The following is a 23,775-nucleotide window of genomic DNA, read 5'->3' on the forward strand; positions in this document are numbered from 1 at the left end:
GATAAATCTAGAAAAATTATTAATTAAATATAAGATTTATTGAAATCAATGTTTTTTCATCATAAATCTCATCCAGGAATCTTGGTAACATAACCAAACATTTCAAACAGCTGCTTTCTACTTTCGGTCTGACTGTTTTGAGTTTGTTGGGCTATGTTTGTTGTCTTGAATCTGTAATTTATTTTAAAATAATATAATTACGTGTATATTAATCAATAGTGAATTTGAAATATGAAATCTTTGTGCTGTTAATCTTTTCACGCTTCCAAATAACTGCAAAATGCCATTGTACGAAACAAATTACGCTGAAAAGCATGCTGTTGTTCTTGATTTAGGAATCAGATACACAAAGTGAGTAAACTGTCGTTATTCTCAATATATTCTATTTTATGATAGTATTGGTTTTTCTTTGAATTTTTGACATAGTTTCTAATATGCAATTGTATAGTTTGATACTCTCAATCTTGCTGGGCACTGATTAAATGTTTGAACACACCTATAACCTATAGAAATGATTTTTCTTATCAGAGCTGAAATTCATTGAAAAGCAAGACAAATGCTAACTTAGATTAAAAGATTAAATAAGGTGTACTCAATAATTTTTTTCACTCTTTCTCAACAATGCATTTTACTCAACCTACTTCTTACTCCCGGTGTGTCTTCAACAAGTTTTAAGGATCGAAGAATCGTTCGATCTTGTCTATGATCTGCGTATAACGACACTGATTAAGTTAATATCGTTACAAGATTTTTTAAAATCATATAGTATAGCCCAACTCAACCTAAGAACAAGTACGTTAAGGCTAGTAGCACACCAGTAAGTCAAGACAAGACCCGTTCAGTCACAATACTTCACATAGCTGCTTGTGGCCCAACTCATACTGATAAGTCATTGCAATTAGACATATCTTCATAAGCAGCTGTGTAAGGTATTGTGACTAAATGTGTCTTGTCTTGTCTTGACTAACTGATGTGTGCGCCTGGCCTTAGACTGGTCTCCACTCATCCAATCAACGTCTTGTATTGAAAAGACTCCATGGCAAAATGACTGAAAAATGATAAGAAATTAGGATATACGTTATCTAAAGGACCACCCCGTCAAATTTTGGTGAGTTATACTTTGCAATAGGTTCCTCCTTAGTTGATATTTCATGTTGTTGCCAAGTAATGGGGCCTCCAGTTCTGCAGTGTAATTTGGTAGCCCAGAGTCATTTGGCTTGTAAAGGTGCTTAAACACTTGTCGGAAATGCTGTCTTGCTAAACGCATGCCTTATGTATGTTTTTGTTCTTTGTGTATTGTATTTTATGTTTTTGACGCCATCGATCCCATATTATGGGTAAAGGATGCAGATTTAGGTACCTATAAAGTTAACTCCTTTAACCCTTTTAATTTCCCATGTTAATGTTTTTCTTCATGGAAGTTAATCTTGCTTTATAGATGTTGTTCATTTAAGTCAAGCTTATAACCTTATATTGAGTAATGAGAATGTAATTTAATTTAAGTTAAGATTATTAAAATGTTCAATTTACAGATTTGGATTCGCTGGTGAGGATTCTCCACGTTGTATTATACCGACAGAAATACCAGATCCTGAAACTCGACAAGTGCGTTCTATTTACAGCTACAAAGATGAAACCGATCTGTACTCTCTACTCGTCGAATTCATCCATATGCTACATTTCAAGTAGGTTCAAATTTATTTATTTATTTACATTCAAAAAGCTCACAGAATAAATTCATGAAGAGCCTTATTGGCATCAACTAGCTTAGTCACATATAATCAAATTCATTTCTCAAAAATATTCAGTATTGCTACTTTATTTCCTTCTTGAACAAGTCTACTAATCAAAATATACTTTCATATCAGTATTATAGACAATCCAGGAATCAATTGGTCATAATCATTCCTGGTGTCTCACTGGTCTCCCACCTTGTATTTCACACGTACACCACTAGTGTTCCACTGGAGACTCAGCTAGTCTGGTGTCCTAGTGTTGAAAGTTAGAGAGGGTTGTGACCGGTTCATTGAGAGCCAGGGCTTATAATGATGTCCAGGAATTTTTAAACTATGACCTGTCTCAAATACTATCTGACTGATTCGCCAGTAAGTCAAAGAGCAATGCCTCATATATGTTAACCAAGTGTGTTTTATCTTGATCGCTGCCATCTTGATAAATTACTGTTTTTGTGGTTACTTACCCACAAGTGAGTGTAATGGATAAAAAAGAAGGTATAAGGTACGTGCCTGAAAAGATGAAGCTGCTTTGAGATTTCAATAGATTCTAGTCATTTACTTACTTTACTCACGTCCGATGTCTTCCTCACGGTCCTGGGATCGGGGAATCGTCAATGGATTTGGTCTCCTCTATCAGAGTATGGTCCATTTTATCAAGATCTTGGCAAATGCACTATACTCTACTTAATAGAAATAGTGAAAATTGAAACAGCTTTATTATTCATTTTCAAAAATAAAAACAACATATCATTGAAATGAACGGGAGAGAGCAGCATACAAAATACAGAGAGAGCTAAAATGCCAATTCTTTCATTTAACAAATTTATTTATTTATTCATTTACATTAACCAATGCACAAATCAAATACATGATTAGAAAAGGACCAACAGGCCTAGCCCAAAATTGTTCCCTTTTCCGAATTTCAATAGTAGAAAGTCAAATTCAATCAATATCAAAACTGTTTCATAAATTTATCCAATTTTCTATTTCTTTTCAGGCACATCCTTGTCAGTCCAAAGGACAGAAGAGTTCTGATTCTAGAATCGCTTCTCTGCCCAACTGTTTTCAGAGATGTACTTGCCAAAGTGCTTTTTCGTCATTTCGAGGTAGGTGCTTGATATACGTTGTAATTTCTCCATTAAGTAAACACAATATATTTCCTTGACGGATAAAATATAGTTGATTATTTTTACAAAGAATGAACAGTTAATATAACATCAGATACACCGGTATCAGCTCTCCTCTATAGAAGGCAGTGGCAAGGCAGAGAACCGGCATCGCTGTTCTCCTGTCTTTCTCCACTGCTATTGTAACGTGGAACTCACTATATAATGAAAAAAAAAATTTTGATGAATAATATATAATTATTTTAAACAAGAATGAACAGTTGATATTACATCAGATTACGTCAGCTGTCTTATCTAGAAGGAAGTGGCAAGGCAGAGAATCAGTGACGCTGTTCTCTCACTGTCATTATTTATTTAATAATCCAGAATTACACAACTTACAGAAAAGTAACACAGGCTAAATCGCTCAAATCGGTTCCAATTCCAATTTATACAACAGTCCAAATGTAGTTAGGTTATGTATCACTTCAAAATTCTTCAATTTACACTTCAAAACACATAATTCATCACACACAAATAATTTTTAAATAAGAAAAAAGTTTTAAATTGAATTAAAATAATTACAAATAGTTGTAATTTAAAATTCCAAACTTTGAAAAAACTATTAAATGTTGAGACCGAGAAGACAAACACACTATTTAGAACTTATCACAGATTACGACAATTTTAACGTGGATCTCTCTCTCTAGCACAAATTCTAGTACAAATTTATTTATTCATTGATAGATACAATATAATTCTCAACTATGAATGATTGTGAGAGGAACAACAGGCTTGAAGCCCAGAACTGTTCCTTTCCCAAATTTCGATAGCAATTGTCCAAAAATAGGTTATATAAAACTAGGAATTTATAATTTAGAAAAGTTGAAAACCAAATTAAATAAGAATACTTCACTAAATCACCACTGATAACTGAAAAATATTGTATTAATAATTTGTGATATTTCTAAGGTGATTCTATGTTTTGTCATAGAATAAACAATCTCAAAATGATCTGATTGTATGGTAAGAGATGTCGTGGTATTCTTTCATAATTGAAAGATTAAGCGCCGGTTGCACGAAAGCCGGTTACATTTCAACTTTAATAATTTCATGAGAAACAATCAGAAAAGGTCTTTTTTGATAAGATGACTTCTCTGATTGGTTCTCGTGGAATCGATCACGGTTAGAATTTAACCCGGCTTTTGTGCAACCGGGTTCAAGACGTTGATGTTGTCAATCAATAACAAATAACATCATCTCAGCTGAAGATGTGGCAGGTGTTGCCATGAAACCTGTAATTTGAATTAATTTTGAACAAATATGGTATTGACAACATCAACGTCTTAATTCTCATTCACTTTCAATCAGCTGACTATATCTGTATTTTTACAGAAACGGTAAGATACAGTTATAAAAAGCTTGGCATCAGCTGATTAAAAGTGAATTGCTCATGTTCGTGGCGCGTATATCTGTACGCACCTTTAGGCTCAACTCACACTTACGCGTCTCAGGTCGAGAAGAGACTCGACTCTAGTCGAGAGCATGTGTTTTCAAATGGTGACAGTCGCGGAGACTAGAATCGACTGGTCTGAGTGTCACCATTTGGAAACACATGCTCTCCACTAGAGTCGAGTCTCTTCTTGACCTGAGTCGCGTGAGTCGTGTGAGTTGAGCCTTATTCGTCTCAATCTTTAATAAAGTCACAAAATAGATATTATCTATTTTCTCTAAGTTTATTTAACTTTTGTAATTGAATGAAAAAGACTAAGAAATTGTCAAAAACCACAGATTTATTGATACTTAGAAAGACCGGTTTCGGTTATTACACAATTTTCAATCTCTGATAGACTCCATTGTTTATCAGAGATTGACAATGGTGTAATAACCGAAACCGTTATTTCTAAGTATCAATAAATATGTGGTTTTCGATAATTTCTTAGTCTTTTTCATTCAATACCGTATGAATAATTACCACAATATCAACTTCTCAATCTGTGGTTTTTGACAATTTCTTAGTCTTTTTCATTCAATATGAATAATTACCATAATATCAACTTCTCAATCTGTGGTTTTCGACAATTTCTTAGTCTTTTTCATTCAATATGAATAATTACCACAATATCAACTTCTCAAATACACAAAAAGCAACTTTTGTAACTTGTTTTTTTGTGACTGGGGACCCGCCGAATTGGCAGGAGCCATGATTGTTTCGAGTTGTGAACAAAAATTTTTATTTGATTTGATCTTAAAATGTATAAGTTTTCCCTGGTTTTGATTTGCAGGTGTCGTCAGTGCTATTTGTGCCCGTGCATTTGGTAGCCATGAGCACGCTGGGGTCCCCCGGCTCGGGCACGGGTTTAGTAGTGGACGTGGGTCACAGTGAAACCCTCCTTATACCCGTCTACTGCGGGGTACCAGTGCTTGCTGCCTGGCAGGCTCAGCCTTGGGCCGGGAAAGCGGTGCAACTGTGAGTAGAAAATAGTAATTTATCTAAGGTAATTATTATTAAATGAAAATCCCAATTAAATGCTGTAAATCACCCTGAAGACTTCTGCTACTGCAAATTTTGACAACAGGACAAACAGCTAGATGAAAAATTCGATGAGCGCTACTATACTCTAGTTGATTCAACATTAAACATTAATTTAATAATTAGAGCAATAAAATTAATTCTGGATTGGCAAAGTGCTGGACTCATTGACCCACAAACAGACTTTTTTAGTCTATGTGGGCAATAATAAACCTGTATCAGCTACCGTCTATAGAAGGCATTGAACAGACAAAGGATGAAACAGTCGTTGCTCTCATATCTTTCTCCACTGCCATTATAACGTGGACCTCACTATAGTATGGCGCTTGTCGTCATTTGTTCGCACTTGACAAGAGTGTGGAGGCGGTATTAGGGGTTAAACCCTTAGACCAGTTATAGAATAGACACGGCCAATTGTATATTCATACTAAAAGTCGATGAAGCCAACATCTACTGCCAAATTCGCCTACCTTGACGTCACAACAGTGACGTCACGCATCGTATAGACATTGTTGTTAAACAATGCATTGTTGTTAAACATAGCTTGTTTTCCATAGCAGATTATCATTTATTTATGTAATTATTATTTATGAAAATGGTAATCTCCTGCGCAGCATATAATTGCACTGAAATTTTTAGGAAAAAAGTGGAATATCTTTTCATGTGTAAGTTGAAATTTATACACATAAATATTGTAAGTTGTAACTGTTATATTATCCTTGGTTATGATGTAAGTAAACTCATTGCAGCATGACAATAAATCAGTTTTGTAGGCTACCGTACCTTATTATTTTCAAAACACATTATAACTTTGAAGCCGATATCACATAACACATCATAAATTGACATAATCGTTTTTGCCTGTAGCTAGAAATAACCTAAAAACACCATGAATCTGAAATAGACACAATCTGAAAGTTTTCAATACGATGCGTGACGTCACTGTTGTGACGTCAAGGTGGGCGAATTTGGCAGTAGATGTTGGCTTCAGAGGCTAGACTTCCCAGCGTGTCTATTCTATAACTGGTCTAAGGTTAAACCTTCTAATGAGTTCTGTCCAACTGGCAGACTATTCACATACTGGTAGAATAGTTCGGAAGTCAAAATGAATAATTTAGAACATTTGAACGGTTCCAATTTTGCCGTTCTTTTAAGGCGTATTGAAACAACGCTTTTTCTCTCCGACCGATTTTCATATTTTTACAGTTCATTAATTATTTTCTTAGTCTATATTATGTAAATTCATCTATAATTTTGCTGTATTGTAAGCTATTGTATATAAGTGTATAAGCCAGTATATATTGTAATCTACATAAATAAAGTACTCAATCAATCAAACCGATCATTCTTCGTGAACCGTTTTGAATTATAAGAACTAAACTTCTCAGTCAACTAGAACAGACGTGTTAGAAAGTTTAGAAGAAAAATGTGTTCGAAAAAAATGAATTAATATCAATCATTTATTGAGAAGTGTAAATACGATGTTCCGTTGTTTTCAATGATTATGATTCATCGGAATTAATTAACAGTCGTTAGGTCATGTCAGTGGCTCTGAAATTGATCAGTTGCGACCTGAAAACTCTGACACCAGACCTGAGCCAGCCAGGTCACACGATATTATTATTATTATTATTATCATCGGAATTAATAGGATATTTCTAATAATGTAAAATCTGTTGCAGGAGGTTACGAGAAAGTCTTGTGGAGCATTTCAAGAATGGTGACAGTACCACTTCACCGGATGATATCCAAGAGCTAACCGAGGAGACCATAGAAGATATCAAAGGTAACAATTCAATAAACCAAGTTGATAAATGAAATTGATATAATATGTAGTGAACTTGAAATAACTCTAATTGCCTTCTTTAAATATATACAAGTCATATTCAAAGACAATATAACTGTACTCCGAACGTTGCGGAGCTAGAAAATGATAGAGCTGTCTGCTTTGTCGAATGATAGACAAGGATAGCAACACCAATGTTAATAAAATTCTGCCATTTTAACGTGGACCTCACTATAGCAACTTAGACAAGGATAGCAACATCAATGTTCAAATACTACTATTTTAATGTGCACCTCATTATAGCAACTTAGACAAAGATAGCAACACCAATGTTAATCAAATGCTACGGTTTTTAACGTATAACTCACTTTAGTAACACCATCCATGTTATTAGTTATTTGTGCAACTAGTGCGCAAAGTGACAGTTTGCTGCACCGAAAGAAAAGTTTACGCCCGAGCCGTAGACGAGGGCGGAATGGTTTCTTGAGTGCAGCAGAGGAACTTTGCGCACGTATTTCACATTAAGTTTTTCCTACAGTTACCATTGAATATGAAAAGTGGGTAATTATGGGTAAAATTGCCTGAAATCCATCAAATAACTTAGTAGTGTTTGAATGGCGAGGCGGCTGTGTGGTGTGTGCTGTGGTGGCACTGTGCTGTTGCTGTCCTCGTTATAATATATAATAGTAATAATTAGCGCGTTGTGCTTGGTTGCACCTCTGCTCACTATAGCAGCCCAGTCACTGTTACCAACTTCATTTTGATTTTGCTGCACTGTTGCTCCATATAACCTACTAAGTATTTTGCGTTGCCATGTTGCAAATCTGGAGTGCAGAAAAATTTTTCCCGCACTAGAGCGGAAAAGTGATTCTTTGCGTTCTGTAATCAGTGCAGCAATGGCCACTTTTCAACGTAACTGTAGGAAAAATAATTTTTTATCATTATTATTATCATTTCATCCACTGACCACCTTTAAAAGGGGTATAAGGATATGTCAATTTGTCATTAATCAAACAGTAAAATGTTATCTATCTTCTCAAACCTCCATCTTGAGGTTTGTAATTTTTTTTATATTCCTCCACCGAGTAGGCACATATGGATAGCATCTGTTTTTTCAATAAAAATTTGGAAACTTTACCCGACTTTTGTTTTTTGTGAGATGGCAATAATGAATGAGATCAGCTCCTATGAGTTGAATTGTATTGTATGTTTGTATTGTTGTATTCTGTAGATGTCTTATTTGGTACAAATTTATTTTTAATAAATTTATTGTCTTATTTGTTATGTATTTTATTTTTAATTGTATCTAATCAAAGATATATATTTTTGACACTATTCATTGTATACACTGTACCACGGTATATAGAAGAAGACGGTAGGTGTCACGCGCATGTTTGTGCTTAATTTCCGGTGTAGCTGACGTCATTTCATATCCAATCATCTGTTTTTAACAAATAAGTTTCATAAATTGCCAATAGGTGTTGAAAACTGCGGTTGGTGGCGATGACGCAATCTAGCTGGCTGGCCACTGCGCACACATTTCATGACCCCTACCGTTTTCATCTAAATACTAAAATTTATGAATAAAAAAATTATGAAATGAAATAAGTTGTACATCCGGATACCTGGACTTCTTACCCCTCGCTCATACATAGTACTTCTGTGTGCATCATCTCTCAAATTATTTCTGATCTGGTCGAATATTGGTGGAATGTTTCTCCTGTATTAAATTCATTTATGTGTTTTTTTTAAAGCAGATTGTTTCCAGAGTATATAGGCTAGGGAGTGGGAGAATTCCAAGTTTTTTGAAGTAGGGCCTACAACTAGTTCGGATTGATTCCCCTATCATCACCCTCAATGCCCACTTCTGAAGTCTAAACACCTCCACTACACTGCTAGAATTACCCCAAAAAATAATTCCATAGTTCAGAAGGGAGTGAAACAGGGCGAAATACACACTTTTAAGAGCCATCGAATCCAAAAAAGCCTCTAGGTTTCTAATTAGGTTTTAATGATTAGAACTAATATTTGATTAAAATCCAAGAGTAATTTTGTTTTTTTTTTTACAGTGCGAGCCTGCTTCGTGACCCCGTTGGAGCGAGCGCGGAAGTTCGCCGACAAAAGCACGGATGTTAAGGCGGCCCCTGATGTAAGCTACAGGGTGGGAGGCAGTCGACTGATCACCATCCCTGGATACATCCGCGAGACTTGTCACGAGGTCTTCTTCGAGAGAGACAGCGATCAGCTGTCTTTGCCTAATATGATACTGGACGCCATTGTTAAGGTATTGCATCTCAAACTTTCTCAAACCTCAAGTCCTGGCCACACATAGAGCAATTCACTATTATTATTGCAAATGATGTCATTATAACGTGGACCTCACTATAGCAAGTCAATCTATATTACAATGATTTAGAAATAATCCTTTAGTCAGATTGAGAGTAAGGTGGGCCGTCCACTGGAACCGATTTCGTCCGAACTAGCATCGGCCGAAAACTACCGAACTCGTCCGAACGATCCCCCAACAAAGAAAGCTATAGATGCAACGTCCATTGCAACAGGTTCATACGTTCGTGCACGGCCGATCAAGTTTTCGATTCGAATTGAATGGGATGATTTTCCGGCTCTATCCGGCCGAAGTCGAGCTGAGACAACATCAACCTAACCTCAAATATGTTTCACAGTCTTGTCTGTTTTTGTTTTTTGAACTTGTTCTGTTTTATAAAGATTCAACTATGGACAATGAAAAGTTGATAAGTTTGGTTCAAGAGCATGCTCCATTGTGGGATATGCGAGACAAAAGATATCATCGTTGTGATGTTCAAAGGAATTTGTAGACAAAGATTACTGAACAAATAGGATCTGAAGGTTTGTTCAAGCTGTCAAAAGCTTTTATTATTTTAATTTTCATTGCATCCATTAAACACCTGTAGAAGGGGTGTTTGGATTGTTCACGTTGTTGACAGTGGCGGTTCGTCCTATGTGTTCAATGGTTCATTGAACCCCCAGAATTGAATCAACTTCCTATACAATGATGAATTTGCAACTCAAATAATTATATTTTTATTTTATTCTCATTAAATTACATCACAACATTTTTCATCTACGTAAACTTAACGTTGATGTTTTGCTGCCGGTGCCTGAGATCCCGGAGTGGCTTGCTTGAAACAGCACCGAATGGGATGACGAGACGGGTGGAGGTGGAAAGCAGTGTTCATTCCCCGATGTGAACCCAAAAACAGGGCTGGGTGAGGTAGTGGAACGGAGGAGGGGAATCGGTTTGCTAGCACGGATTTGGTTCACAATCCTGTCTGAACCAATTTTGCACGAGTTCAGCCGAGAGTAGCCGAACCTAGCCGAGGCAAGTGAAGCATTCGGTAAACCTCGGAATGAATCGTGAGTATTCGTGATACGGATACAGTGCCATCTTGAACTTGCTTATAACCAATAAATTTAAATTTGGTGGCAGTAAACAGTAAAAAAGCGGTAAACAAGAAGTAGCCTAAGCGTGACAGTTTTGAGGTTATACGGTATGGTTTCGGGTATACACTGTTTACAGTTGTGATAGATCTCACTGCATTTTTCGTTATATAAATTTGTTTTGCGTGTAGAAGAATATAGTAATTTCTAGTGTGTTTCGTGTATTCGTGAGTATTTCTAGTGTGTCCATTTTCTTTTAGTGAGAGTGTGAATATAATTTATTGTGTTTTGATGAAGAAGTATGAATAAGGTTCAGTATTTGTTAAATACAAACAATATTGATATTGAGGGTAGGTGTAAAATAAAACATAATGGTGACCAACTCCCGAAGTAAAAATCAAACAAGAAAAATATGAACAGGACAAAAAATTTATATTTGTAGAAAATCTGCTCAATCTTTGGGGTGTAATTCCTTAAAATTATTATTGATCACCTTTACACTTGATTATGCTCAATACTCTATATCCTCTTGACCTTTCTCCAATAGATCATGAGGTTGAACCCCCAAGCTAGAAGATCACGAGCCGCTACTGGTTGTTGAACGTCCATGAAACGAAAACTCAGGAAGTGGAAGTGAAACTTTTCAGTGATATAACTTGAAGAACCCAATATAACCTAAAAACTTGAGTGTTAATAGGAAATGACATTGGGTAATACGGCGAGGCAGGACATCCAAAAGGATCTCTCTGCTGATAAAAGCCATATGAATAAATAAATGAGCAATCATGAAACGATTTTATCTACCATCTCGAGGTTCATGGTGCTCTCTGAACTCCTCTACAGACTAAGCACATCTGCACAGCAACTCTTTTTTCAATTGAATCTATAGTGAGGTCCACGTTATAATGGTAGTGGAGAAAGATAGAAGAAAAACATTGCCGATCCTCTGTCTTCTATAGACGGTAGCTGATACAGGTTTATTGATGAATTATCAATTGTTCATTCTCGTTTGAAATTGTCAATTATATTTTATTAAGCAAGAAATTATATTTTCAATTATTTCATAACAATTTCTCATAATTAAGATGAAATATTTTGTTAATTAATTATTAATTCTACATTGTTAAAAGATGATCTGACAACAGAGCAATGCTAGAAAGAGATAGCGCTATCCGCTCTGTTGAATGATAGACAAGGATAGCAATACCATTGCTAATCAAACACTGCCATTATAACGTGGACCTCACTATAGAAATGTTGACTGGTTTCCTTTGAACAATTGAGAAGATTATCCCCTTTATAATCAATATAGCCTTTAAGGCCTTCAAAGGTTGTGTTAATGAGATTTTCAAAAATAATTTTATAGTTTATCTCTTTCCTGTATAGGGCTACTTGTAATATAAATATAAATAAAATAAAAATCTCAGTACCCTTTTTTTAAAATATTTTATCACAACATGTTTCGGACACTTGAAAATGGCATCAATGTCCGAAACATGTTGTGATAAAATATTTTAAAAAAGGGTACTGAGATTTTTATTTTCTTTATATTCAATTTTATAGTATTTAATTTGAGTTTAAATTTTCCAGTGTAACGTTGACATGAGAAAGCAGTTAGCTGAAAACATTTTCCTAATCGGTGGATCAAGTATGACTCCAGGCTTCAAGTACAGGCTGAGCCAAGAGTTGAAGCATTTGATCGCCACTCCGTACTACGCCAATCGGCTCAAAATCAACAAATTCAAGTTCCACGCATCCAGAGTTAAGGAGAACTATGTTGGGTGGTTGGGAGGTAAGTTAAAAGAAATTTTATTTTATTTTCCATCAAATCGTCCTTCCATCTTCAATTCATTATTATCCTTCCATCCTTAATTCATCATTATCCTTCCATCCATACATTTTTTTAATCTATTCTGTCATATTCTTCTCCACAGAGCACAGTATATCCTTAGTTTCCAATGGATTTCTGCTCATCTAAGCCGAAAAAATACCATTAGTTCTAAAGGTCCGAACCCACTAGAACGTATCATACCATGACCGTGCCCGTACCGACACATGCAAAAAAATATTCTTTGCATCATTTGATATGTAATGCACCCATTAGACCGTTCCGTCACCGGCCAAGCACGGAGCGTGCCATGCACGTCCAGGTCAACATTTGTCGGCCAGTATATTTTGTCTGTGACGGAACGGTCCTTGCATGGCACGTGACGCCTGCAAACCCCGTTGTAACCGCGTATGCACCGCGTTGGTAACCAGTTCACCGCTACATTCTCTTGCTAACTGACGCGTTCCCAACAACTTCTGACCGGGCATCATACGCGTATCATACGCGTATCATACCCGTATCATACGCGTACCATACGCGTAATGTACTGGCATAGACCGCTGTTAATCCGGTGTAGTGGGCATAGTTGTTATTTTACGTGCCTGGCATGGTCTGACACGGTCCGTGTCTGATACGTTCTAGTGGGTTCGAACCTTAAAGGTGCATACAGACTTTCGCTCTGCTCCGCAATCGAACGTCACTCGAGCAGAGCGATTGATGATCGACCGGGGAGCAAGAGTGGAACGCGAGAAGAGCTAACATCTCCCGTAACGTTCATGATCGGTGCGAGTGCCAAGCGATGGCGGACCGAGGGCGGAGCGTGTAGGAGGCGCGTATATCTGTACGCACCTTAAGGTGAAATGAAAACGATATTGTCAGTTTCACATGATTTATTTGAGCCAAACTAAAGTTTCAATGCACTAAGACAAAATCTTCAGTGGTATTTTTCCAGTTTTTCTTTTGGTCTGACACAAAAGACCACTGAAAATGATGCCTTATTGCATTGAAACAAGTTTGGCTCAAATAAATTATGTGGAACTGACAGAATCGTTCTTATTTCACCTTAATATGGAGAAATTCTACAATATCTCTGTTCATAGTGTAAATTATACAATTAGTTCTCATGGAATGAGAAATACCACTGAAGATTATGCCTCAGTGCATTGAAACTCAAGTTTGGCTCAAATAAATTATGTGCAACTGACAATATCGTTTTTATTCCACCCTAATATGGAGAAATTCCACAATATCTCTGTTCATAGTGTAAATTATACAATTAATTCTCATGGAATGTTCAGACCATAGAGAAACAAAATTGCATAAATAGATATCTCATGGTATAGGTCATCCATGTTCCAGATTTCAAGCAGAATTTTCGTTAAAACAAGCCCATTTCTGTCAACTACTGTTTATCATTACTGTTTTGACCGAGTGAGAGTGTATGCAGTCTGTTTCTCATGTTTTTTAAGATAATTAAAACACAAAGATGTGGTCAACTATCACAAAAGCTCTCTACATCTCACCATAGAGAAAAGATAGCATAAGAAGATATCCCATCGTATAGGTCGCTTATGTTCCAAATGTCACTGTTAACTCAAGCCGGTTACTGTCGACTACTGTCTATTATTACTGTTTTGTTGGGGTGAGAGTGCAATAACGGCACAGTATGAGAGACTACCAGCGTCACATAGCTCCACGAAAAAGAACTACTAGGACTATCGGCTTGAGTTAACAGTGAAATTTGGAACAAAAACGTCCTTTACCATTGGGATATCTTCTCATGCTTTAGTAATCTATGGTTCAGACTTGGAAGAATGGAAATGTGTGAACGTTCTCATTAGAAACAATGTTATTAATTCTATGCCCAGTTGATCAGAAATTCATTGGAGAGCTTGACAACATGGAGATATAACCTCCTTTGATTAAGACCGTGATTTAAAAAAATGCAGAAGTCTTACAGTGTTTCATGATGTTTAAAAATATAATATAAATACAGAAATTGTAAATGTCGGCCAAAAATAAAATGTAAAATACATTAATTATGTAATGACTTTAATTATTTCTGGATACTAGAGTTTATTAAAAAATTTGCCTTTGTAAAAATTTTACAAATTACATGTTATAGAATAAAGAACTGACTTTGAAAATCATTTTTTAGCCAAAATAGAATCATTATTCGTGACTGGATAAACATATGGAAAGAATAGGATGAGAATAATCTTTGATAATTCACGTTCTAGAAGAAATGAGAGGAGATATTCAGATCTGGATTTACGATATTTATACTCAACTGGCGTTGAAGATTGGTGGCGGTATTTGAGCTATTGGTCGATTGAAAGATATGGAATGGATCCTGATTCAATGCATTCCAAACAACGAAAATTGTGTAGATAAAAAGTAATTGATACGATGATCATATAGCTCTAGCCTGAGCACATTTTATTTAATAATAAATAATAAATAAATAAATATTATTTATTCATTATTTTCTCAAGAAAACACTGACCGAGAGAGAAAAGCTAAGGATACTCCTTCCTCCTTGTTCTATTTCTCTCCTAAATTTAGATAAGATTTATTTTGCAATGTTTTCTAGAAAATTTCCATTTTTGTGTTGAAAAACACATTGTTCATTCTTGAAATGGAATTTTGTATCTTCTATTTGTGACCTTTTTGGTGTTATACTTTTAATTTTTACTCCGTTAATTCACTACATGGTTATTACTCAACTACAACATATTATTGAGAACACAAATTGGAATATTATCAACCACTTTTATTACTACATATTTTTCTCGGTTCTTGAAAATGAACCCATTAGTTGAAACATGTCGTGTTTTTCAAGAAACAAAAAAAGTTGAGTTTTGTATCAGAAAACTGAGAGTGTAATTAAGGAAAATTCCCAGTATAGTTTAAATGACCAGATTCATTTCAACCAATATAACACTACGAATTTAGTTTTATCATAACATTGTATGCATACATCAGTCAATTGTTTTCCCATTTACATATTTGTTTTACTATCTTTTACTTGTTTTCTTGGTTCTTATTTTGTACTGAAAGTAAATTTTGTTATCATGGCGAGTCTGTTGCTTAAGCCGTCATTTTGTGACAGCGTTGAGTGGGAGGAGACTGTCTAGCTGGGCCAATGGCAGGCGTTCATGCCCTTGACCAATAGCAGTACTCGCCTACTAGTATAAATTCTGCTGCTCTTGTATTTAGTTTTAGTTTATCAGAGATTGACAATGGTGTAACAACCAAAACCGGTCTTTCTAACTATCTATAAATCTGTGGTTTTTTGACAATTTCTTAGTCTTTTTCATTTAATATGAGTAATTACCACAATATCAACTTCTCAACTACACAAAAAGTATCAGAAAACTATTCAAATGGAAAAATCAACATTAACCATTATGTTACAATTCTACCACATCTCTGATAACAGTGTACAATTTTGTAGTAGCTTTTATAATATTATCTATTATATTTTGTTCTAGGATCTCTATTTGGTGCGTCTGATCTCCTGTCTGTGCGTTCTTTGACAAGAGAAGGATATCTGAACAATGCCACGGTTCCGGATTGGTGTAATCTCATGTATAACACTAAATCAAATGCTGGAAGTATCAAGAAGATTATTTGAAATTTCTGAAAAATCCTGCACTGAAACTAATAAATAATTAATCAATTCGCACATTAATTTTGTTAAATCTGCAGGTAGGTTTCAAGATTATTTGTTTTAAATCCAGCACTGAAATTGATTGTTAATTAATGCGGAAATTGAATTTTGTGATGTATGAAAGTAGGTTTCAAGAAAATTATTTGAAAAACGAACATCAAAATTGATTAAATTGAAGGTTGTAATCAATTTACAATGTAATGTCTGCTGACACTAAACTCTATTCCTAAATTTTACAAAACTTGGAATCAGTAGAGGATGAAGTATACCTAATTGATTTACATAATATATTATCTGCAAACCCAATTCATTGATTGAAAAAATAACTTGCAACTTGCTTTTTATATTAATATTCTTGTATTAGGTAGGCTACTTTCGCCAGCTTTATTGTAAAATCTTGTAATAAATTAATATGAACGTTTTGAATAACACTACAAATCATTTACTTATTTCTTCTCCATAGTTTTAGGTTTCTAGAATTTAGTTTCAGTTGAGAATTGGTTCAATTTGTGTTTTGAAATTGAGAAAAAAACATGGAATTGAGATGCTTTGGTGATTAGAAACAGAAATTTTACAAGTGGAGGACCGCGGGTGAACAAAAGAAAAGAGCTGTGTGATTATAAACGAAAACTCACTTGAAAAACTGAAGAAAATACAGTTGAAACCGGGGCTTCAAAGCAGCAATGATGGTGTAGCTTCGTGAACTTCATGCCAACTGAAACTGGAGGGGGAAGCTGCTTTTGGCTGCTTCCTTCTACGATGAAGAGGGAGGGGTGGGGGTAAGGAAGGAAATCACGATAACTGTCTCCACCAACCGCCCACCTAAAACTACATCGGAGTTTTATCGAGGAAATAGTTATTTGTGCAACTAGTGCGCAAAGTGTCAGTTTGCTGCACCGAAAGAAACGTTTACGCCCGAGCCGTAGGCGAGGGCGGAATGGTTTCTTGAGTGCAGCAGAGGAACTTTGCGCACGTATTTCACATTTAGTTTTTCCTACAGTTACCATTGAATATGAAAAGTGGGTAATTATGGGTAAAATTGCCTGAAATCCATCAAATGTTTTTCTGTGTAATTTTATTATTGATAAAAACCTTAATCCTAAAATCCTAAAGTCCTCGTTGTCCTTGGTTATAATATATAATGAATAATAATTAGCGCGTTGTGCTTGGTTGCACCTCTGCTCACTATAGCAGCCACAGCAGTCACTGTTACCAACTTCATTTTTGATTTTGCTGCACTGTTGCTCCATATAACCTACTAAGTATTTTGCGTTGCCATGTTGCAAATCTGGAGTGCAGAAAAATTTTTCCCGCACTAGAGCGGAAAAGTGATTCTTTGCGTTCTGTAATCAGTGCAGCAATGGCCACTTTTCAACGTAACTGTAGGAAAATGTAATTGTTTATTTGAGATTTAGAACATATAAATACGAAGCGGATATCACACATACGATGCACACAAAGAGACTGTTACATATATGATTGTTACACGATGAAGCGGGGTAGACGATAATAGAATATTTACACAAGGTTCAGAAGGGGCTGCCGAGATTTAGACTACTGGCAACACTATAAGTTTGTTCACAGGTCGGATGAGCGTACCGCCGGCTGTGCGGATTAACGCTACTCTTATTATTTTGTCGTGTCCAGGAAATACGTTCTCAATTTTACCAATAGGCCATAGTGTAGGTGCAGTGTTCAAATGTTTTTATAAGCACAATTTGTCCAACTTTGATGTTTTCTGTTGGAGTTTTCCACTTATTTCGTTGAATGAGTGTTTGTATATACTCAGATTTCCATCGACGCCAGAACGACTGTACTAATTGACGCAGGTGAGTCCAACGTTGCCGATTTGAGGCGGAGTCATTTAGAGGAAGCTCCACGGCCTGAAGCAGTGGTCGTCCAATCAAGAAATGACCAGGTGTCAATAGCGGTGTGTTTTCGTTGGGGTCCGGGGAGGGTTCTAGCAGCGGACGGCTATTCATAATGGCTTCAATACGAGAAAAAACAGTGAAATATTCTTCCATAGTCATTGGTGTGTCACCAATCTGATTTTTTAATAGCACTTTGGCAGTTTTAACATTAGCTTCCCAAATTCCCCCAAAGTTTGGGGCAACTGGTGGATTGAAGTGCCAAGTTACCTCACGTTGGACAAGTCCATTCAATATCTCAGTATTATTATCAGACAGAAATTTGGAAATATCTGATAAGTGTTTAGCGGCTCCAACAAAATTTAAACCGTTGTCAGAGTACATATGCGATGGTAGACCTCGGCGTGATGAGAATCTGTCGAATGCAGCGAGAAAGGTCTCAGTTGTTAATTCTGACACGTATTCCAAATGAATCGCTTTTACAGCCAGGCAAATAAAAAGTGCGAGATAGCCTTTGTATAATTTCGTCTTTTTTAGTGGGCTGCATTTTGTAAAGAAAGGACCCGCAAAGTCAACGCCAACATGGGTGAATGGGAACGATGCGCTAACACGAAAGTCTGGAAGATCAGATATCACTGGCTGATTAGGTTGGGCTCGCATACGAGTGCAGTGGACACAATTACGTATCTGGCTTCTTATCAGGTTACGCGCCGAGATGATCCAATACTTGCGCGCAAGACTTCATTGACTTTGAGCATGTCTGTTTGAAAAATGTACGTATTGCATGCTGTAATAGAGCCTATTATATATAACAGAATAGTTGTATGATATTGCCTGTCAACTCTATCCGATTGATAATAATTTTTTCCATATACCGTATTTCATTTACATCTACTGTCTGACCGGTACTGCCACTATTATCTCAGTTAGTGGAATGGTACAAAACATTTCCTTTGTAGTAGTAAAATGTCTTCATTTATTCACCAAACATATTACAATGAATGCAATTATTATACAACAAATAACAAAACAAAATAAAAAAATATCAGATTATTACATTATTTTAAAATTAATGAAAATAAGACATAATCTTGGCATAGCCAGGAAGGCTGTCTGCCAGGAGTCAAATCAAGTTCAAGTCAAGTCAAATCAAGTTTATTTCATCCATCAGATATAAATTTACATAATTTAAATTGTAATCACTGGGTGAGAAGATGAAGGAGGCAAGGATGAGGTGGTTTGGTCATGTACAGAGAAGGGAGGAAGATTATGTGGGGCGGAGGGTGCAGGATTTGGTTTTGGATGGAGTGCGAGGTCGTGGTAGACCAAAGATGAGATGGAAAGACAGAATAGCAGCATACATGCAGGAGAACGGTTGGAGGAGAGAGGAAACATTGGACAGGGTGTTGTGGAGAAGCAGAATACGAAGAAGGTATGCTGACCCCATTTAAATGGGATAAAGGCAAAGGCAAAGAAGAAGAAGAAATTGTAATCACTTATTATAAATACATTCCATCATAATCAATATTATTACACATATTTTCTACAGAATACTTTACTTATTTCTACAGAATCGAATTACACTAATTTATATTACTAGACTACAATCTTCATTTATAATTATTACACATATATATTTCCCTGTAGCCTACAGATGGATGTAAGAGCTCACATAATGATTTATTACAAGTGTTGTCTCGTCTCGTATCGTGATCTGAAGCAAGTGATCTGGACCCGGGATCGTAGAAGCAAGGAGGATTTGGACATGAAGGTAGGCCTATGTTATTGTGCACTTAGCCATTTAAATTGTTCAACTTGCTACCCGACGCCAGACAACCCCAAAAGGTTCTCGATGTAATTGATACAGTCCACAAACCAGAGGGCTGTTTGAGCCAGCCTCTGTCGAATAAACAATACCATTAACCTGTTCTCATTTTTCACTATATTACGACAATATAAATCCAAAAATTGAATTCTACATCCTCTATACATGGGGCAGCACAACAAAAAATGTTCTAGAGTTTCTAATTCCCCGTAATTACAAATAGGGCAGTTTCTAGTAGAGTTAATACAAACTCCTCTATTCTTAAACAGGTTGTCTGATGCTAGTCGCAGCTGGGTTAGAATTCTAGTTTTTGAAAATGGTATATTCATCCTAAGCTGCTCTCCTAGATTTAAAAGAGGATAGCTCCCAAATAGCCTCAGCTGATGTTATGAATGAATGGAAAAACTGTAGTAATTGCATGCAATGAACTCTTCAGCTGACTGAATCATAGCAATTTTTTTTCTTATGCACTTTCAATATTATTCTTATATCCTGAAAAAGGACGAAGGAGTGAGTCAATTTTGTTGTCCAATGAACTTGACCTGTGGAAAGGTTCGAAGAATATGCGTTCAAAATTTGAAGCTGATTGATCAATTCTTGCGAAAGTTAATTGTAGAACATACACACATACAGAAGATTTTGGCCTTTAGTAAGTCAAGTGAGAACTCACTAACGCTCGTTCAATAAAAATGTAATTAAACTTCCAAGTAGACCTATTGAAATAAATGTAAAATGAATAAATTTCTTTTGAAAGGTACCACATACTATTCAAAAATATTAACTAAACTTTATCGATGTTGAATCGGTATACCGTATTTAACATCGCATAAAATATTGGTATAGAACAATATCATAATATCACTTAAGCCCTGCACACACACATCGATTTTTGTTCGTACGATATTTTGCCGTCCTTATGAATTCTATCAGATTAAACGGAACTTGACAAACATCATCTGTTTGAAATCATCTGTTTAATCTAATAGAATTTACAAGGACGGCAAAATATGTATGGACAAAAATCTATATGTGTGTAGCTAGCCTTACAGTACTATTATACAAATTTACAGTACATAATGTGGCATTCAAGTACTGTAGTGAGGTCCACGATAAAATGACAGTGGAAAAAGATAGGAGAACAACGTTGCGGATTCTCCGCCTCACCATTGCCTTCTATAGATAAAATAAGATTGAGTATTTCGAACAGGAATAAACAGCTAATATTACATATGATTTAGATGTGACATATGATTTAAGAATAAGAATAAGAATATTTTTATTGCCGTTAAACAAACTTAATTATTGCAATAGGCTACGTCAAAAATACAATCAGTTTTTAAAAATACTATGTATACATATAATTAAATATTCTTAATAATACAATAAATAATATAATACTACTATAATAATACCTATAATGAAATACAGTCTAATTCTTTAGAGATTATTATTTTTGAATTGTATTTGTGTCAGATACTAGGTATTCATTTATATTATAAAAAGGGTGGTTCTTTAACCATCTTTTTAAAACATGTTTAAAAGATTTTTCCGGCAGATTCCGCACCCATAGAGGAAGTTTATTGAACATCAGTCGTCTCTGATAAAGATGACTCTTGTGAGTTTTTGATAATCTAATTTGAGGAATAGCAAGATCTGATCGATTTCTAGTGTTATATGAGTGTCCAATACTGTCATACTTATAGAGATTATTTTTTACTTGCATTAAATTGTTATAGATGTATAATGTTGGCACTGTCATGATTTGAAATTTTACAAAACTGTCTCTACATGATTCTCTTGGCTGAAGATTGTCAATAATTCTTATTACTTTCTTTTGAAGAATGAGTACCTTTGTGGCAGTGCTACTATTTCCCCAGAGTATAACTCCATATGCTAACAAGGAGTGAAATAGACCAAAATAGGCTGTTAAAAGTACATCTGAACTTACACAGTATTTCAATTTTCTCAAAAGATATGTCACTCTAGACAGTTTTCTGCACAACATATTCACTTGCTCCCTCCATGTTAATTTACTATCAATATAAAGACCTAGAAGCTTAACAGCTTGATTTTCATTTTCATTATTCAATGAGAAATATATTAGTTCTGTCTTATCATCATTAATTACAAGTTTATTCGCTTCAAGCCAGGTTTTGGATACTTGTATACATTCTAATAGCTTTGTCTTAACATCTGACATATTCTTATGAGAGCACATTAATGTAGTATCGTCTGCATACAGTATAGGCAAGCCTAATGGGATCACACCACAGTGAATGTCATTAATAAATATTAGGAAGAGAAAGGGTCCAAGGATTGAACCTTGAGGAACGCCTGATTTCACATCCAAAATTTCCGATTTTCTATTATTAACAATTACAACTTGTTTCCTATTCAAATATGATTCAATCAGATCTAGTTCCTTTCCAACAATTCCATAAAACTGCAATTTCGTTTTCAAGATACTATGAGAGATACAGTCAAATGCTTTTCGCAAGTCTAATAAGCCTACACCTGTAATCAATCTGTCTTCAAAAGACTCTAAGATCCTATTTATAATAGTCTCGACAGCCATTATTGTATTATGAGCAGGCCTGTAAGCATACTGATGACAATATAGAATATTATTACAATCAAAGTATGCATACATTTGATCAAACATAACAGATTCAATAATCTTACCAATAATAGGGACAATGGCTATAGGGCGGTAACTGTCGGGCTGTGTCTTATCGCCTATTTTATACACAGGACAAATCTTACTCAACTTGAGACAATTAGGAAAAGTAGCTTCAGAGAGAACAAAGTTTATTAAAAAGGTAAGTGGCGTGAGTATACCAGTAATAATGTTTTTTAATATTGAATTACTAAGTCCATAGACATCACCAGCATGTGAGGAACTTAGATTTTTCACACTATCCAGAACTATTTTAGAGCTCACCTTCTTCCATTTAAAACTATTTTGAAGTTCAATTGGCATGACAAACTTATCAAGTAACACTACTGGGTCTTTCTCTGGAATGTGAACATTATTGACTTTATCAGATACATTAATAAAATAATTGTTTAGAACAACAACTGATACTGGTATTTCTTGCTTGGTTTTATTTTTACATGATTCTGTTTTTATGATATTCCAAGCTGTTTTGCATTTATTTTTTGAATTTCGAATACAATTATCATTAGCTTTAATTTTAGATTTTGCAATAGTTTTTTCATAATCTTTTTTGAATGCTATGTATCGCTGCCTATCATCCTCATCACTGCTTGATTTCCAGTTGTTATATAAGATCAATAACATAACTCTCATATTAGCAATAGTTTCATTGAACCACGCATTTTTTTGTTTATTTTGTGGCCTCATAGTATAGCTCACCACCGGACAACAGCCATTGAAATTGTTCACTATCATATCCATGAATTTTTCGAAAGCATCATTGACATTCTCTATACAATACAAAGGCGTCCAGTCAACATTCCTGAGACTCTTCTCCAGTTCATGTAATTTAAAATCATTTATTATTCTCTTAGTTTCAATTGATTTACCAGTTTTTGGTTCATTTTCTGTAATGGGAAAATCTAACCATATTCCAGCGTGGTCGGACAATACGCCCTCCTCCAACATACTGACTTTATAAGAGCCAGGCTGTAGATTCGCCGCAATATTGTCCAAACACGCCTTACCTCTTGTAGGCAAATTATTTACACAGAACAAATCAAAAGTTCTGAGAAGGTTCAAAAAATCTCGACTTTCAGCCCTTGCATTGTCCAAAATATTTACATTGAAATCACCTGTTAGAAAGATATATTTGAATTTTTTATTAATGATAAAGTTCATGAGATTCTCTAGACTGTAGAAAAATTCTCTGACGTCACTATCGGGTGTTCTATAAATATTAATCACAACTATACTTAGTTCAGTCAATTTTACTGCTGATGCTTCACAAACAAAATCCCTACCGTAAGCAGTGAGATCAATGGTTTCAAATTTGTTTCCCTT

The 23,775-nt window shown here is 35.3% G+C and overlaps 1 protein-coding gene across 1 annotated transcript; it reads left to right on the top strand.

Moving 5' to 3' along the window:
- Positions 1–83: 83 nt before the first annotated feature.
- Positions 84–16,513, top strand: LOC111056431 (actin-related protein 10). Its single transcript, XM_039438523.1, has 8 exons — positions 84–351; positions 1,533–1,685; positions 2,734–2,842; positions 5,128–5,312; positions 7,058–7,161; positions 9,231–9,445; positions 12,172–12,373; positions 15,904–16,513. Exons 1-8 carry the CDS (start codon positions 281–283, stop codon positions 16,044–16,046), a joined length of 1,182 nt encoding a protein of 393 aa, XP_039294457.1. The 5' UTR covers positions 84–280; the 3' UTR covers positions 16,047–16,513.
- Positions 16,514–23,775: the final 7,262 nt, after the last annotated feature.

This window comes from Nilaparvata lugens, chromosome 11 (genome assembly GCF_014356525.2).
Source record: "Nilaparvata lugens isolate BPH chromosome 11, ASM1435652v1, whole genome shotgun sequence".
NCBI classification, from domain to species: domain Eukaryota; kingdom Metazoa; phylum Arthropoda; class Insecta; order Hemiptera; family Delphacidae; genus Nilaparvata; species Nilaparvata lugens.